Source organism: Callithrix jacchus, chromosome 12 (genome assembly GCF_049354715.1).
Source record: "Callithrix jacchus isolate 240 chromosome 12, calJac240_pri, whole genome shotgun sequence".
Taxonomy (NCBI): domain Eukaryota; kingdom Metazoa; phylum Chordata; class Mammalia; order Primates; family Cebidae; genus Callithrix; species Callithrix jacchus.
Genome location: NC_133513.1, coordinates 62,134,379 through 62,150,470, shown reverse-complemented (window position 1 = coordinate 62,150,470; position 16,092 = coordinate 62,134,379). Strand labels below are relative to the sequence as shown.

The 16,092-nt window shown below is 42.1% G+C and overlaps 1 protein-coding gene across 2 annotated transcripts in view; it reads right to left on the bottom strand.

The window, feature by feature from the left end:
• The window catches only part of LOC144578685 (uncharacterized), a 58,659-nt gene that overhangs the window by 35,474 nt on the left and 7,093 nt on the right, over window positions 1–16,092 (bottom strand). The window contains exons 2-5 of one of the 2 annotated variants that reach the window (XM_078345817.1): window positions 13,932–14,024; window positions 4,733–4,847; window positions 3,053–3,165; window positions 2,603–2,644 (exon numbers count right to left, since the gene is read on the bottom strand). In XM_078345817.1, coding sequence (XP_078201943.1) covers window positions 2,603–2,644; window positions 3,053–3,120 — 110 coding nt within the window. In that variant the 5' untranslated portion in view covers window positions 3,121–3,165; window positions 4,733–4,847; window positions 13,932–14,024. Of the gene's footprint in view, window positions 1–2,602; window positions 2,645–3,052; window positions 3,166–4,715; window positions 4,851–13,931; window positions 14,025–16,092 lie in introns of those variants that run through there. The other variant, XR_013524947.1, reaches the window with a different exon arrangement.

Here is a 16,092-nt window from a genome sequence, read left to right as displayed (position 1 = left end):
GCCTACTAGTTAATAATTGTCAAAGCTGTTTATGGACACACTGTGGTTCATTATATGGTACTATTCTCTCTGTCTGAAATTCTCCATTATACCAAATTTATTTATTTATTTTTATTTATTTATTTATTTGAGATGGAGTCTCGCTCTGTCACCCAGGCGGGAGTGAAGTGTGTGATCTTGGCTCACTGCAACCTCTGCCTCCTGGGTTCATGTGATTCTTCTGCCTCAGCCTCCCAAGTAGCTGAGATTACAGGCATGCACCACCATGCCCAGCTAACTTTTGTATTTTTAGTAGAAACAGGGTTTCACCATGTTGGCTAGGCTGGTCTCGAACTCCTGACCTCAGGTGATCCACCCAATTCAGTTTCCCAAAATTCTAGGATTACAGGTGTGAGCCACTGCGCCCGGCCATTACCCCAAATTTAAAAATTGTGTGTTGGGATTGGGGCAAATGAGTTGATCATCACCTTGTGAGCTACTGAAATTATAAAAAAAAAAAAAAAAAAACAGTTTGCAGAAAATTTCCATTTCAAGGTTGTATTTGGTGATGCTTCAGAACAGCATTCAGAACAGGAGCAGTGTGTCTTCAGGCACTGGTGGTCACCATCAGTGCCTTGGCCTCAAGGAGATAGCCACCCTACAGTTCAGTGAACCTCACAGAGCCTGCCTCTGGGGTCCCAGATATTAACCCAATTCTTTTCCGATTACACAACCTGCCTGGAGACACTGATAGCTGCTCCTTCCTAGACTGATCCCAGTCCTTATGTTACCTACCTTGTGTGCTGGGGTCGGTGGGGAAGGAAAGGAGACTTAGAGAGATAAATGTAAGGGGCAGGAGCCCTCAAGATGGCGAGGCCATGAGAAGGTTGTAACTGCTAATTCTTGACATGGAAGCATGAAGACCCTTGGAAGCTTAGAGGAGGTTTTGGTAGATTTTGTGATATGTATCATAAGCTAAAACAACACTGCTGATGCTAACTCCTGCAGAAGTGAGGATGGATTGTGTCATCGCCACAGCAGCAGGATAACTTCCATGGCCAGAGAAGAGAAGAAAATGAAGTCCCTTATAAGGATTTCTAGCTTCAGCTCAGCTACAAAGTTACCCAGCCTTTGATGACAACATATAGAAGGTTTCCCTGTTTGAGGGAGGTGGGATTAAGATTTCAATCTCTTAGTCAGAATTTTGCCCAGCTCCAGAGCTATCGCAGATAAATGGACCTCACCCCACATTCAGATCCTCAGATGAAGCCTTCTAGAGAATCCAAGGCCAGAGCCCTCCAAGTCTGAATCAGTGCCTGAACAGGAATTACAATGATGGATATTACGGAAGAAGGCATTCCCAGTGATAACTGTGGGAAATCCATGGCCTGCCTCACTGTAGGAGTAATATAGCCAAGACTATATTCCAGCTCATCACTGAAGGCAATACTATGGTTCATAAAGAAAAGGAAGGTACTTAGCTGTGTAAGTTTGTGCAGCTTAGATGAGCCTGAAGCCTTTTTTCTGATACAGCGGAGCTTTGGCATTTGAAGAATGAGCATTCCAGAGTCACCTCTTCTTGAGGAAGCCCACTTGGTCATCTTGGGTAGGCATAAATTTGAATCCCAGGTTGCCAGATGAAGATGCAAATCACTTAGCAGAAGAACAGGTCCAGCTGGCTAACCACCTGGCACCTGCATCCCCGTGCAGCCTTACACTCTGTGCCTTACTGCTCAGGTGCCCTTTATGGCGAAAATGTTATATTATGATGATATGCTTAAGATTAGAAAATCCAGAGGTTTGGGGTTAAACCATTTGCAAACATCATAAGTCTACTGTATATAACTCACTCTCACTCTTTATTTTTTAAGTTTCTGTTGGGAAACAGTATCACTCAAGCATCTTTCAGAAGAAAAAAAAAGAACCATTCTTTGGTTAATTATTTTATTATTTTTATTTTTTTGAAATGGAGTCTTGCTTTGTCACCCAGGCTGGAGTACAATGGTGTGATCTCAGCTCACTGCAACCTCCACGCCCCAGGTTCAAGCAATTCTCCTGCTTCAGCCTCCCGAGTAGCTAGGATTACAGGTGTGAACCACCACACCCAGCTAATTTTTGTATTTTTAGTAGAGACAAGGTTTCACAATATTGGCCAGGCTTGTCTTAAGCTCTTGACCTCAGGTGATCCACCCGCCTCTGCCTCCGCCTCCCAAAGTGCTGGGATTATAGGTGTAAACCACCTATAATCACCCCATGCAGCCCTCTTTGGTTAAATTAAGCAAAAAAAGGGATTTATGAGAAAGACACTGGGAGTAGCTCACTAAATCAAATGAAGCTTAAACCATCAATTCTCTGTCAGGACATAAATGAAGGTAACCTGGCACCTTGGAAGTTATTGCACTTGGCACTGGAGCACTATCATGAGACAACTCTGCTCCAAACGACTTGTCTAGTTCAGTCAAGTTTTCAAATACCCAGGAGAGAGAATGTAGCTGGCCAGCTTGACGGGTATCTCTAGCTGTGGCCAGAGAACAGAACAGGGAGCACCTTCATGGTCACTGGGAGATTAATTGTGAGCCAGAAGCCACTGCAAGTTGTGTCTACTAGAGAAAGAAGGACCTACCAGAGAAAGGAATTCTGCTCCAATGATGGAAGCCAGCTGAAGCTGTAGATTAAGAAGAAAAAAATAGTAATCAAGCATCTTGCAGAAGCTGTGATTCTGGTTTGTAAAACAGTCATCCTCCCCACCGCCACTGCTCTCTCCTCATCTGGTAGAACTGGCCCTTCCTCTCCCATGCTCCTCACCCAGCCCCACGCAGAGGCAAGAGTCTTAAAGAGCTCCTATTCTCTTGGCGCCCATTGCAATGAAACTGTCTCTGATGAGAGAGAGGAGAGTTTATGGTACATATGGGCAGGCAGCCCACACTCCCAACAATGTCTGGCCCTGAAAAAGCAACCCCATCCCCAGCTACATGAAAGCTTTTCTCCCATGTGGGTCATCACTTCGTCTTGATTCCCCATCTCTCTCCTGAGAAATGTGACAGAAGCCATTGCTGCAGCTGTTGCTAGGTACCCCAAGTTCTGCTTCTGATGGGACCCAGGAATTGTCATGAAGTGCTTCCAGAGCAATGACCCATTCATCTCAGGGTGAATGAAAATACGGCATGATGATGGTTCCTCATCTCTCTGATGAAAAACAAGAAAGTTTAATAAGTCAGAGCAAGGGAGAAATAAACAAGTTAAAAATTTTTCATACAACTTTAAGACTAAGGAATTCAATTGTAAAAATGTTAAAAAATTAAGAGTTTAAAACTAGTGCTACTACTTCAACACTACTGGTCCTGCCTATTTTAATATGCCTATCCTATGGCTGGAATTATTATTATTGTCTTCTTTAATAACTAAGATTTATTTTAAAAGTGTATATGTACCAGGCACTATACTAAGCCCCTTCAACATATCATCTACCTCATCCTCTCAACAGCTCAGGGAGGGGGTGTATTATTATACCCATTTGCAGATGAGGAAAGCGAGGTCCAGGAAGGTTAAGAAACTAGCCCTGGCTGGGCATGGTGGCTCACACCTGTAGTCCCAACACTTCGGGAGGCTGAGGCAGATGGATCATGAGGTCTGGAGATCAAGACCATCCTGGCCAACATGGTGAAACCCCCCCCTCTACTAAAATACAAAAATTAGCTGGGTGTGGTGCTGCACGCCTGCGATCCCAGCTGCTTGGGAGGCTGAGGCAGGAGAATCACTTAAACCTGGGAGGCGATGGTTGCATTGATCTGAGATTGCACCCTGTATCCCAGCCTGGTGACAGAGACTCCATCTCAAAAAAAGAAAAAAGAAAGAAAGGAAGAAAGAAAAGAAAAGAAAAAGAAACTTGCCCTACATTCCTTTTGCTGGTGAGTTGTGGAAACTGGATTTGCCTGACTACAGTACACAATCGCTTAACTGCTAGCTTATGTAACTACTATACAATCTTATGTAAAGAAAAACTGGTCTGTTTGAAATGGAGTTGGCACATGGAACATGATTAAACACAATGATTAATGATTCAATGTTGCTACATGCAGAGGAACCTCCATGTCTCCCTCAGGCTAGAGACAATGTGGTAAGGCATTTGGGGTCTACACTGACGATCAAATCTCCAGGACAAATAATGGCCAACCTCATCCTTACTCTGTCTTAGCACGACAGCCAGACTCCAACACTAACCCCTAGTAAACAGACTCTTCAATTCAACTTACCAACCCACTGCAAAGACATCAGACACCATTGCAACAATCCTGGGAGGATGCTCTGAGCTCTGCCCTGCCCATTAGGGGCTGTAAGTTTGTGCAAATAACCATAAAATTAAACCCACCCAGGGAGGGCCATTGATTTCCAATTGGCACAGTTCGCCAGATGCTGTTTGGTCTAAGAACCGCCTTGACCTCTAGTAGTGACGCCGCCTGCCCTTGGCTTTGCAGGGTGTGTTCCCAGCAGGGAAGGCCTCTCCACTAATGCTTGCTGCTGGAACTTGGGCTGAAGACGTGGTGGGTTCCCCATATGTTGCAGGGGAGAGGCCAGCCACACCCGGCGTTGGATTCACCCTCTTATCCAACCCTGGGGCTGAAGCCACCCCCAGGAGATTACAGACGCTCCCACCCCCAACTAATTAAATAGGTGGCCTCCTGCTGTTAAAAGGGAATGAGGGCGGAAAAACAGAGGATGCCTGATTTAACTAGGACCTGGGTAAGTAGCTCACCAGCCGGACCCAGAAATCACCGATGCGTGCCTAAGCAGTCTCTAATGGGTCAGGGTGGTTCTATGCCTGAGATCTGGAGTTCTGCTTATTCTCAGCTGCCTTTGTACTTTCAAACCTGTAGTTCAAAAGACATATCATGGAAGCTTTACCAATTATTTAAAAGAATATTATTCTATTAATGAGTATATCTTATACAGTTATTATTATTACACACAAATCCTTATGTTCAAACATTGGAATAAAAGTGACTATTCAAAGACATGATATTTTTCTTGTAGTACAACCTGAAGACGATTCCACCCTCTTCCACACACGCACGCACTCACACACACACAGAGAGTAGGCTTCTGAATGCAAAGCTAAGTGTTTACGTAAGTTACCAGTGCCAAATCTAAATATCCATGCAATTATAAATTTAGATGGAAACTACAATTATGTTTCCAGTTAAGGAAAGAAACCCCTTAGACTTTTTCAGTTCAGCCTAACAAGCAAGTTACTAATTGTTTCAATGTTGGTTTTGCTACAAATCATTTAGAGGGAAAGAGCACCTGAGGTGCAAAGAGGAAGGCAGTTGTAATAATGGGAAATTGGACTAAATTAAAATGATCCTAAGTCACAGCACAACTAGGCCTCTTTGCCGCCAACTTTTGACATTCTAATTAGGGTAAATGATTATGCAAATCCAGTCAGTCGCTCTTTTCCCTCCCAGCTGAAGTGCTGGTGATTGTTCAAGTGAGGACTGTTGGTTGCGTAATTAAAGCTCTCCTAAAAATTAATTGAGAATTGGAGGACAGCCTCCAAAGATGCCCTAATTTGTGGGCCGCCCAGCACAGCTGTCCTTTTGTCTTGCCTTTCACCAGGACGCCTCGAGTTTCCCCATCAAGTGTAATAGAATGTGACACTCGAGGTGTTCTCAAGCTTCAGTCCTCATGAGTGGAGTGGAGAACAGGACGGCAGGAGTCCAGCACACCTGGGTCACCTCCTTCTGGGCATGTTAGCTGAGGAAACAGGGTTGGGGTGAAAGAGAGGGAAAGAGAGCCTGAGGTGCAAAGAGGAAGGCAGTTGTAATAATGGGAATTGGAACACACAGAACACCCGAGTTTGGGGGCACCTATGAAATAAAATTGATCATGAGGTGATAAATGTTGAAAGTGCATGACAGATACTTGGTTGTCGAGGGGGTAGGGTAAGTATAGTAATTTGCTTTTTGTATATATTTAAAATATTTCATAATTTTTTTAATGCATGCAGGCCTAGCGCGGTGGCTCACTCCTGTAATCTCAGCACTTTGGGAGACTGAGGCAGGTGGATCATGAGGTCAGGAGTTCGAGACCAGCCTGACCAACATGGTGAAACCCCGTCTCTACTAAAAATATAAAAATTAGCCAGGCATGGTGGTGCATGCCTGTAATCCCAGCTACTTGGGAGGCTAAAGCGGGAGAATCACTTGAACCTGGGAGGTGGAGGTTGCAGTGAACTGAGATCATATCACCGCACTCCAGCCCAGGTGACAGAGACAGATTTTGTCTCAAAAAAAAAAAAAATAATAATACATGCAGTGCCCAAAATAGCATCTGTTATGGAGAGAAAGTTCTTAATAGCAAAAGTCAGCTTTTCGTTATTTTTTAATGGGGAAAACTTATATTTAAAAGTGGGTATACTGTTCTATTACTTCTTTTTTTGTTTTTTGAGACAGAGTCTTACTCTGTTGTCAGGCTGGAGTGCAATGACATGATCTCAGCTCACTGCAACCTCCGACTCCCTGGCTCAAGTAATTCTCCTGCCTCAGCCTCAGCCTCCTAAGTAGCTGAGATTATAGGCACATGCCACCATGCCCAGCTAATTTTTGTATTTTTAGTAGAGCTGGGGTTTCACCATGTTGCTCAGGATAGTCTCGATCTCCTGACCTTGTGATCCGCCCTCAGTCTCCCAAAGTGCTGGGATTACAGGTGTGACCACCGCACCCAGCCCTATTACTTCTCCTTAATCACCTCTCATCACATCAACAACACATCCCCAAGATCTGGCCCTTACTCTCCTCAGTTTAGCCCTAATGCTTGGAAGAACAAAGACTGGGTGGCTAGGAAAGAAATTGAACCGAGAGGCAGAAGAGCTCTATGTGGGGGAGAAAAGTAAGAGAGGTCCTCAGATAATCCAACCAGAGGATAATTGAGAGTTGACTGTGAATTACTTCTATGTCATAAAAATCCAGTACAATCCTATCTGACTTTAAAAGAAAAATAACTTAGGTAAAGCTCCTAAATTTAAAAAATAAAAAGTTCCAGAAGACCAAGGGCAAACTCTCTACAGAGTAACAAGCTCCCCGGGACAGCAATGAGTAAGGATGCTGAGGGAGGAACAGTTGGTAGTTTCAGTTCCGTAGGTGGAAGTTTTTAAATCTGGGGAGCCCTTTGGCTGTAGGAATCAAACCACCAGATAGCTGCCAGCCTTCAAGATCACTTGTCTTCCCTAGTGCAGCACGATGCTTTTTTCTTTATCTTTTCAGAGTATCCATGACTGGGGTAATTAATGAGCTCATAAAAAGCTGCTCCAGCTAGGCTGTGCCCACTGTGTCCTAGCTTTGTTAGGAAAACTTGAGAGAATCAGTGTGGCCTAATTAATTGGTCTTCAGGTAGTAACTAAATCAAAGATGCCTTGGGTACCCTGGGAAGACAGAGTCTCCTCTTTCCTGAGAATCAATCAGCTCAAGATTGATGAAGGGCTACTAAGGTCAGGCTTAGAAACACAAAACCATCTGCCAACTCTCTAGGGCTGGTGCCTGCAGTAGAGCAATTTTAGAAGAACAGGTGTTCACTTTTAACTTACCTCTTCTTTTCTTTTATGCTGAAATCATGATTTTTAGCTAGACAGAACCTCCAGTTGGTTGATCAAATTCACAAACTGCCTATTGTAACTGAAAATAACCTAGCCCAAAGGTATTATGATAACTTCAGCTGACTATTACCCAAAGTCATGGGCCACGCATCCCCGACAGTGGCCATTCTGGCCTCCCTAGAAGTATTTGGCAGCATTAGGAAATGGTGATTAGAAGTCACTGCCCCAAAAAAGGTTAAACCAAGGAACACCGTTTCACCCTCAGAATGACGCAGGACTGTGGAATGGATCCAATCTGGTCCATCATTTTGCAGAGCATGCTCAAGAGCCACAAAGTCCTTGAAAAGCTGACACTTAAATGTTTCTGGTTCCTTGAAAGAATCTTCTGGCTCAATAGTCTGAGAACATTTTCAAAAGTTTTTGATGATGAACTGTAAGTACATCCATATGTTTTGTGATGATGGTTCAATGACAGAGGTGCCTTTGCTCAATACAAAAAAGGTTCAAGATTTACATCAAGTCGTTTTCTTCTTCTTATTATTATTATTTGAGACAGGGTCTTGCTCTGTTGCCCAGGCTGGAGTGCAATGGCGCGATCTTGGCTCACTGCAATCTCTGCCTCCTGGCTTCAAGCAATTCTCCTCCCTCAGCCTCCCAACAAGCTGGGTTACATGCACCTGCCACCAAGCCCGGATAATTTTTGTATTTTTAGTAGAGATGGTGTTTTGCCCTGTTGGCCAGGCTGGTCTCAAGCTCCTGACCTCAGGTGATTGACCCACCTCAGCCTCCCAAAATGCTGAGATTACTGGCATGAGCCACCATGCCCGGCCAAGTTTTCTTTTTAGTGAAGGTATCCTTCCTTGTTCTTGCTAACCAGTTATGTTCCCATCTTCCCAAGAATATGAGCAATTTTCCAAAACTCTCATGTGGCAGATTGTATTTTCCAAAGGTAGCTGCGGTTAAATATATCTCATCCTCTATTCTCTTCTTACAACGTGATATTGACACTTCTGTCTCAAGAGGTTGGATTCACGGTTCCTGTCCCTTGAGCCTGGATAGACTTTGTAAATGCCTCCAACAGTAGAATGTAGCAGAAGTGAAACAGTGTGAGTCTAAGTCACAAAAGGTGACACAGCTTCCACGTGGCCCCTCAGGGCATGTGCCTTATGAGCTAAGCCAGTGGTAAGAAAAAGAAAATAAAGAGTGAAGGGTAGAAAGGAAGCAGTAAAAACATCTTTGTTATTCACAAATGGCATGACTGTTTATGTAGAAAAAACGAAAGAATCTATAAGCAGCTGAGTGCAGTGGCTCACACCTGTAATCCCAGCACTTTGGGAGGCTGAGGCAAGCAGATTGCTTGAGGTCAGGAGTTAGAGACCAGTCTGGTCAACATGGTGAAACCCTGTCTCTACAAAAAATACAAAAATTAGTGGAGCATGGTGGTGTGTGCCTGTAATCCCAGCTACTTGGGAGGCTAAAACAGGCGAATTGCTTGAATCCAAGAGGCAGAGATTGCAGTGAACCAAGATCACCCCACTGCACTCTAGTGTGGGTGGTAAAGTGAGAGTCTGACTAAAAAAAAAAGACTCTATAAGCAATTAAAATTTATAAGTTCTAGTAAGGTCACTGAATAGAAGATAAATATATAAAATCAGTTGCATATGTATTTATAATAAATTACTGAAAGATAAAATTTGTTTTATTTTCTTTTTTTTCAGCCTGGTTTCATGTTGTTACTCAGGCTGGAGTGCAGTGGCAAAATCATAGATCACTGCACTGAAAATTACAAAATATTGCTAAGAAAAATAGAAAGACTTAAATATGTGCAAGGAAAATTCATTGATTAGAAGACTAAATATTGTTAAGATATCAGCTCTCTATAGATTGCGCTATAGAGTTAATGTAACCTGTCTCAAAAAATTAATTTGAGGTAGATCATAGATCTACATGTGAAAAGTAAAATAATTTCTAAAATAAAACAAAGAGAAATCTTCATATTCTTGGGGAAGTTGAAGATTTCTTAGACTGAACACAAAAAACATTAATCAGAAAATATAGAATTGATAAATTAGGCTTTATGAAAATTAATTTACATTATTAAAATATTTCATTAAGAAAGTGAATGAGCATGCCACAAACTAGGAGAAAATGTTCACAGTATATACATCTGATGAAGGATTCATATACAAAATATATAAAGAACCCCTACAAATCAATAGAAAGACAACTCAATTATGAAGTAGACAAAAATTTGAACTGGCATTTTTACAAAAGAAGAATCCAAATGTCCAACACACCTGTGATGAAGCTGTACAACACCAAAACTCACTGGGGTATGCAATTTAAAACCTACAATGCGATAGCAGTACCCTCTCCCAAAATGACTAAAATTAAAGAGTGACACTACCAAGTGCTGGTGAGAATGTAGAAAAAGTAGAACTCTCAGATGTTACTGGTGAAAAGTGTAACATTCATTCAACTGCATTAGAAAACCATTTGGCAGTATAAAATTTAAACATATAATAAACCTATTATTCGATTATACTCCTAGGTATGCTATTCAAAGTAAATGCATGTATATGTCTACCAAAAGACATGTACAAGAATGTATTTATAACCAAAAACTAGAAATAACCCAAATGATCACCAACAAAAGGTAAAAATAAAGTGTAATACAGTTACACAATGAAATGCTATACAGCAATAAAAGAATACAAATTCAACATCATGTATAAATCTCAAAAACATCATGTTGAATGAAAGAAACCAAAACAAAATAGTATATACTTTATGAATCTATTTATAAAAGCTGAAGAATAGGCTGGAGGCAGTAACTCACATCTGTAACTTCAGCACTTTGGGAGGCCAAGGCAGGCAGATTGCTTGAGCTCAGGAGTTCAAGATCAGCCTAAGCAACATGGTGAAACCTCGTCTCTACAAAGAATACTAAAATTAGCCAGGTGTGATGGCATGCACCTACTGTAGTCCCAGCTGTTCAAGAGGCTGAGGTGGGAGAATTGCTTAAGCCTGGAAGGTGGGGGCTGCAGTGAGCCATGATCCAGCCATTCTACTCTAGCCTGGGAGACAGAGCAAGACCCAGTCTCAAAAAAACATAAAAGGCCCATGAATAAGCAATTAATTTATAGTGACAGAAGTTTCAGAATAGTGATAATTTTAGGGAGTGAGATATGGACAGTTGTTTTGTTTTGTTTTCTTTTGTTTTGCCAAGAAAGAGCATGAGGGAACCTTCTAGGGTGATGGAAACATTCTATATCTTGATTTCGATGGCTGATACACATTGTATACTTATGCTAAAATACACATAATATTGGCTGGGCAAGGTGGATCATGCCTGTAATCCCAGCACTTTGGGAAGCCAAGGTGGGTGGATCACTTGAGGTCAGGAGTTCAAGACCAGCCTGACCAACATGGTGAAACCCATCACTACTAAAAACACAAAAATTAGCTGGGTGTGGTGGTGCATGCCCATAATCCCAGCTACTTGGGAGGCTAAAGCAGGAGAATCACTTCAACCCAGGAGGTGGTGGTTGTAGTGAGCCAAGCTCGTGCCATTGCATTTCAGCCTGGGCAACAAGAGCAAAATTCCATCTCAAAAAATAATAATAATAATATAATACATATGTGCTGAACAGCTCCCACACATTGGGCAATTTCCTTGCCCCACCATGGGAAAAAAGACTAGAGGTTTTTTTCTTTGGAGAATATAAAACAGAATATCTCAAGACTCAAAGGCACAAAGCACAGATGAAGGAGGGATGCCTTACTGAAAATCAGGGGGTTAAGTAAACCTATACATGTCAAATGCTGTTTCATTCCACCGTTTTCCTCACTTGACTCCCTGAACTGAAAACTTACCCTCATGCCTCATTGGCCAGAATTGTATCACATATTCATTCTTAAACCAATGAACAGGAGAGGAAATATCCAAGAAGGAGGACTCCAGAAAAATCAAGACAACCTTCAAGTTTGTCATCACTATCATCATCCTCCTCATCATCACACGTTTATCATATGTTCATACAACACAAACTGGATTCCATTACCTACTGGACCAAAATTAAACAAATACTATTCTTTCAGCCATTATTCTGAGAAGCTACCAAATTCCCAGGACAACATCTCTGATTTGGTTGAGCATGAATAGCATGCCCACTCTCTGATTTGCAGAAAGAGATGGCATCTGGCCACTTTGGCTTCCATGATGGAAGTTGGGTACTACGTCTTCAGACTGCTCACGATGAGAATTTCCCAATTTCAGGTGCCAGAACAATGGTGTTTGGATGCTGAATAACCCCAAATGACAAATGTTTGTTATCAACAAAAAGTCATGAACTGCCTTTCATCTACCTTGAGCTAAAATTGGAAAACATTTTCCCTGTATTTACCTGTCTTTGAGTTTATCTGATACCTTTTAAACTGGGCAGTCTCATTTCTTTCTTCGCTCCAATAGCACCAGGCTATAAATCCTCTTTTTGTGATTCAACAAGCAGGAGTGTTCCTGGTCTCTAGGAATTCACAATCTCCCACTCACTTGATGCTCTATATAAAGTACGAAGACCTGGTATGTAATTTTTCACTCTTTCTTCTCTAAGTCCCATCCAGTTAACCAATGGTCTCTGTTATAGTAGTTTGCATATGTGTAAACAGAAAATATAATTGAGCAATACTTCCCCTATAACAGATCTCACTAGAATACTACATCAGTTTTGACATATGGATCAATTCCTGCTGGAAAAAAGTACAATATTAATGTGCAGTGATTAATTAATATTGCCAAGTCAACTCTCTAATATTGCATAAAATAAAGTTTGTTTTGGCTCCCTTAAAATGAGTATTTTTTTGTTCTTGCAGGTCTCAGCAGTCCAACTTGTTCTGCATATGGTTGCATGTTTAATTAGTGATCCTTCTGTAAGACTCTGCAATTAGCACCATGATGATTAATAAAACAACTCCTTTAAAGCTCCATTTAGCTAGCAGAACTGCACAATCAGGTATAATTAATTCATCATTAATAAATCATGGCTGATTAACTAATCTGTTTATTACCAACACATTACTGAACAGCTCCCACCTGAGCACAGCTAATTTTTCTATGCTGAACAGAACTAGAAGCTAATAAAAAATTTAAAAAAATAAAAGCTTCTCTAAAAGCTCACTAAGCAGCAAGCATGTTGGTATAGTCAGGGAGATTATGGGGCAATGCACATTTAAAAGTGATTGAGCTGCACAAGAATTGTCACTCAGGAGTGAAGAAAATGGTTGGCTAAATACCTAATGGTTCTCGAATTTAAGCGTACTCCAAAATCACCTGGCTGGCTTGTTACAACCCAGATAGCTGGGCCTCCTCCCCAGAGCTTCTAATTCAGTTGGTTTAGGATAGGGCCTATGAATGTACATTTCTCTTTTCTTTTCTTGTTTTTTCTTTTTGAGGCAGAGTCTTGCTCTGTCACCCAGGCTAGAGTGCAGTGGCACAATCTCTACTTCCACCTCCTGGGTACAAGTGATTCTCCTGCCTCAGAACCCCTCAGTAGCTGGGATTACAGGTACACACCACCATGCCCGGCTAACTTTCGTATTTTTCATAGAGATGGAATCACACCATGTTGGCCAGGCTGGTCTCAAGCTCCTGGTCTCGGGTGATCCGCCTGCCTCGGCTTCCCAAAGTGCTGGGATTATAGGCGTGAGCCACCATGCACAGCCATGAATTCACATTTCTAACAAGCTCCCAGGTGGTGCTGATGCTGATCGTCAGAGAACCATGATTCCACCCTTTCTCATAAACTGGGAATGCCTCACCATTGCTATGATTTCTAAGGCTTTTTTTAAGATATTAATAGTTTCAAAAAAAAAACCAGTAAAAATAACTTTCAGTATTGTTTATTTGTCCTTATGTTTACATGTTATCTATTGAGCTGGATTGTTAGTTTTAAATATTGCTGTTTTGTTAAATTTCTCTCTGTGTGGCCCCAGAACCTAACAACTATTTTCTAGATGTAGAAAGCCTAGACAAAAACTACACATGCCCTGAGCATTCATCTCTGCATCTTTGCTCATACCCTGATCTTTCTAAGCCCTTTTCTTCAGTATTCCCCTGGCTATGCCATCACCCTCAGTGTTTGTGCCATATATGTAGGCCTTAATCACAGACCTACACAAGAGCTCATTATCTTTTCATAAAAGGATGAGCCTGGTCTCCACAGTTAGCGTGAGTCCCTTGAGAGCCCGGTAAGCTCCCTCTCTAATCACATTTTCCGCCTGCCCCCCAGGTCTCTACCCTGCCAGCTTCTAGCAGGGTGTCTTACATTGCTTTTTACCAACCATGTAAGATTGTTTTACAACAGACCTGACCACAGGGTGTGAATTCAGATCCCAGCTGGGTACCTAACTCACAGGATACAGGGATGGACAGCAGCGGGGATTCCTCTCCTGAAAAGAACTTGAAAGCGGAAAACAATTCACTCTCTGAGAGTTAAGCCACAAAACAAATAAATGAAAGAAAAAAGAGAGATAAACTTAAAGCAGTGGTTCTCAGCGGGGGGACACATGTCCCCCCTCACTCCCACCTCCCTGGGACATTGGGCAATGTCTATCAACATTAAAGGAACAGAGTGGCTTAATATAATCTGATCCAAGTGGAAAGACAGGACTGGTTAGCATGGAAGCTCTGGAAAACCTTGCTCCGGGAGTGAAGCTTTGGCAGGGCCCAGGCAGGTCTTATCTGAGAGAAAGGCTAAGGCATGGAAAGGAGAATCCAGACTGTGCTATGAGGCAGATTACATACAGTGGACTCACATCTCACACAAGGGCAGGCTAAAGTCAGCATGTCTTAGGAAAATACTGTGAAAAGGCCGGGCACGGTGGCTCACGCCTGTAATCCCAGAACTTTGGAGGCTGAGGCAGGTGGATCACTTGAGATCAGGAGTTTGAGACCAGCCTGGTATACATGGTGAGACCCCATCTCTACTAAAAATACAAAAATTAGCCAGGCATGATGGTGCATGCCTGTAGTCCCGTTACTTGAGAGGCAAGAGAATCACTTGAACCTGGGAGGTGGAGGTTGCAGCAAGGTGAGATTGTGCCACTGCACCCCAGCCTAGGTGACAGAGTCAGACCTTGTCTTAAAAAACAATAACAACAACAACAAAAAAAAAAACTGGAAAAAAACGTGTAAGGCAATTGGGGAATGAGAACATTAACTGGATATTCAATAATATTAAGTAACTGTTCCTAATGTTTTGGATAGTAGTTTTCTATTGTTGCACGAACATTACCACAAACTTAGTAGCTAAAAACAACACACATCTATTATTTCACAATTTCTGTGGATCAGAAGTCCAGGCACAACTGAGTTCTCTGCAAAGCTGCAATCAAAGTATTAGCAAGGGCTGGGGTCTCAGTCTCATAAGAATGATCAACTGGGGAAGGATCTGCTTCCAAATTTACTCAGATTGTTGGCAAAATTCAGGTCCTTGCTTTCATAGGACTGAGAGCTTCATTTTCCTGCTGGCTAATGGCTACAGGCTGCCTTCAGCTTCCAGAAGCCACCCTTAATTCCTTTTGGGTTCCTGTAAACCAAAAATAAAATTCTAAGCCCCTCAGCCATTTGAATGGATCCCTCTTCTTGGCAAGGGCATTCCAAACTTAACCTGAAAAACTAGCTCGGGCCATGATAGAAAGGGGACATGCCTTGTTATATCCTCCTCCCTTTTGGAATTACTGATACAGACTTTTTAAGTCCGGATAAGAAACATTTACAATCTTTCTCTCTCAAGCCTGCTCTTGGAGGCTTCAACTGCATGATAAAACCTTGGCAAGGTGAGGGAGAGCATTAGGACAAATATCTAATGCATCCAGCGTTTAAAACCTAGATGACAGGTTGATTGATAGGTGCAGCAAATCACCATGGGCCATGTATACCTACGTAACAAACCTGCACATTCTGCACATGTGTCCTGAAACTTAAAGTAAAAATTTTTTTTAAAGGAAAAAATTTAAAAATTTTAAAACCTTGGTCTCCACAACCCCTTGTCATAACCCAGACATTCCTTTCTGCCTGGGTGACAGAGCAAGACTCTGTCTCAAAAAAAAAAGAAAGAAAATCCCATGAATGACCTAAACCATAGTAGGCAGATATACACCAGTTCACAAGCCTAGCACTACCAGTTTTTAACTACAGTGCTAGAACAAATCACTGTTTTGTTGAGTGTTTGACAAAATTGTTCACTTGGACTAAGGACCATAGTTGTACCAAAAATAAATATATTTAGGCCAAGTGTGGCAGCTTACACTTATAATCTCAGCATTTTGGGAGGCCAAGGCAGGAGAGTCACTTGAGCCCAGGAGTTTGAGACCAGCCTGGGCAACATAGTGAGACCTCATCTCTATAAAAAGTCAAAAAATTAGCCAGGATTGGTGGCACGTGTCTCTAGTCCCAGCTACTCAGGAGGCTGGAGTAGAAGGATGGACTGAGCCCAAGAAGTTAAGGCTGCAATAAGCTATGATCA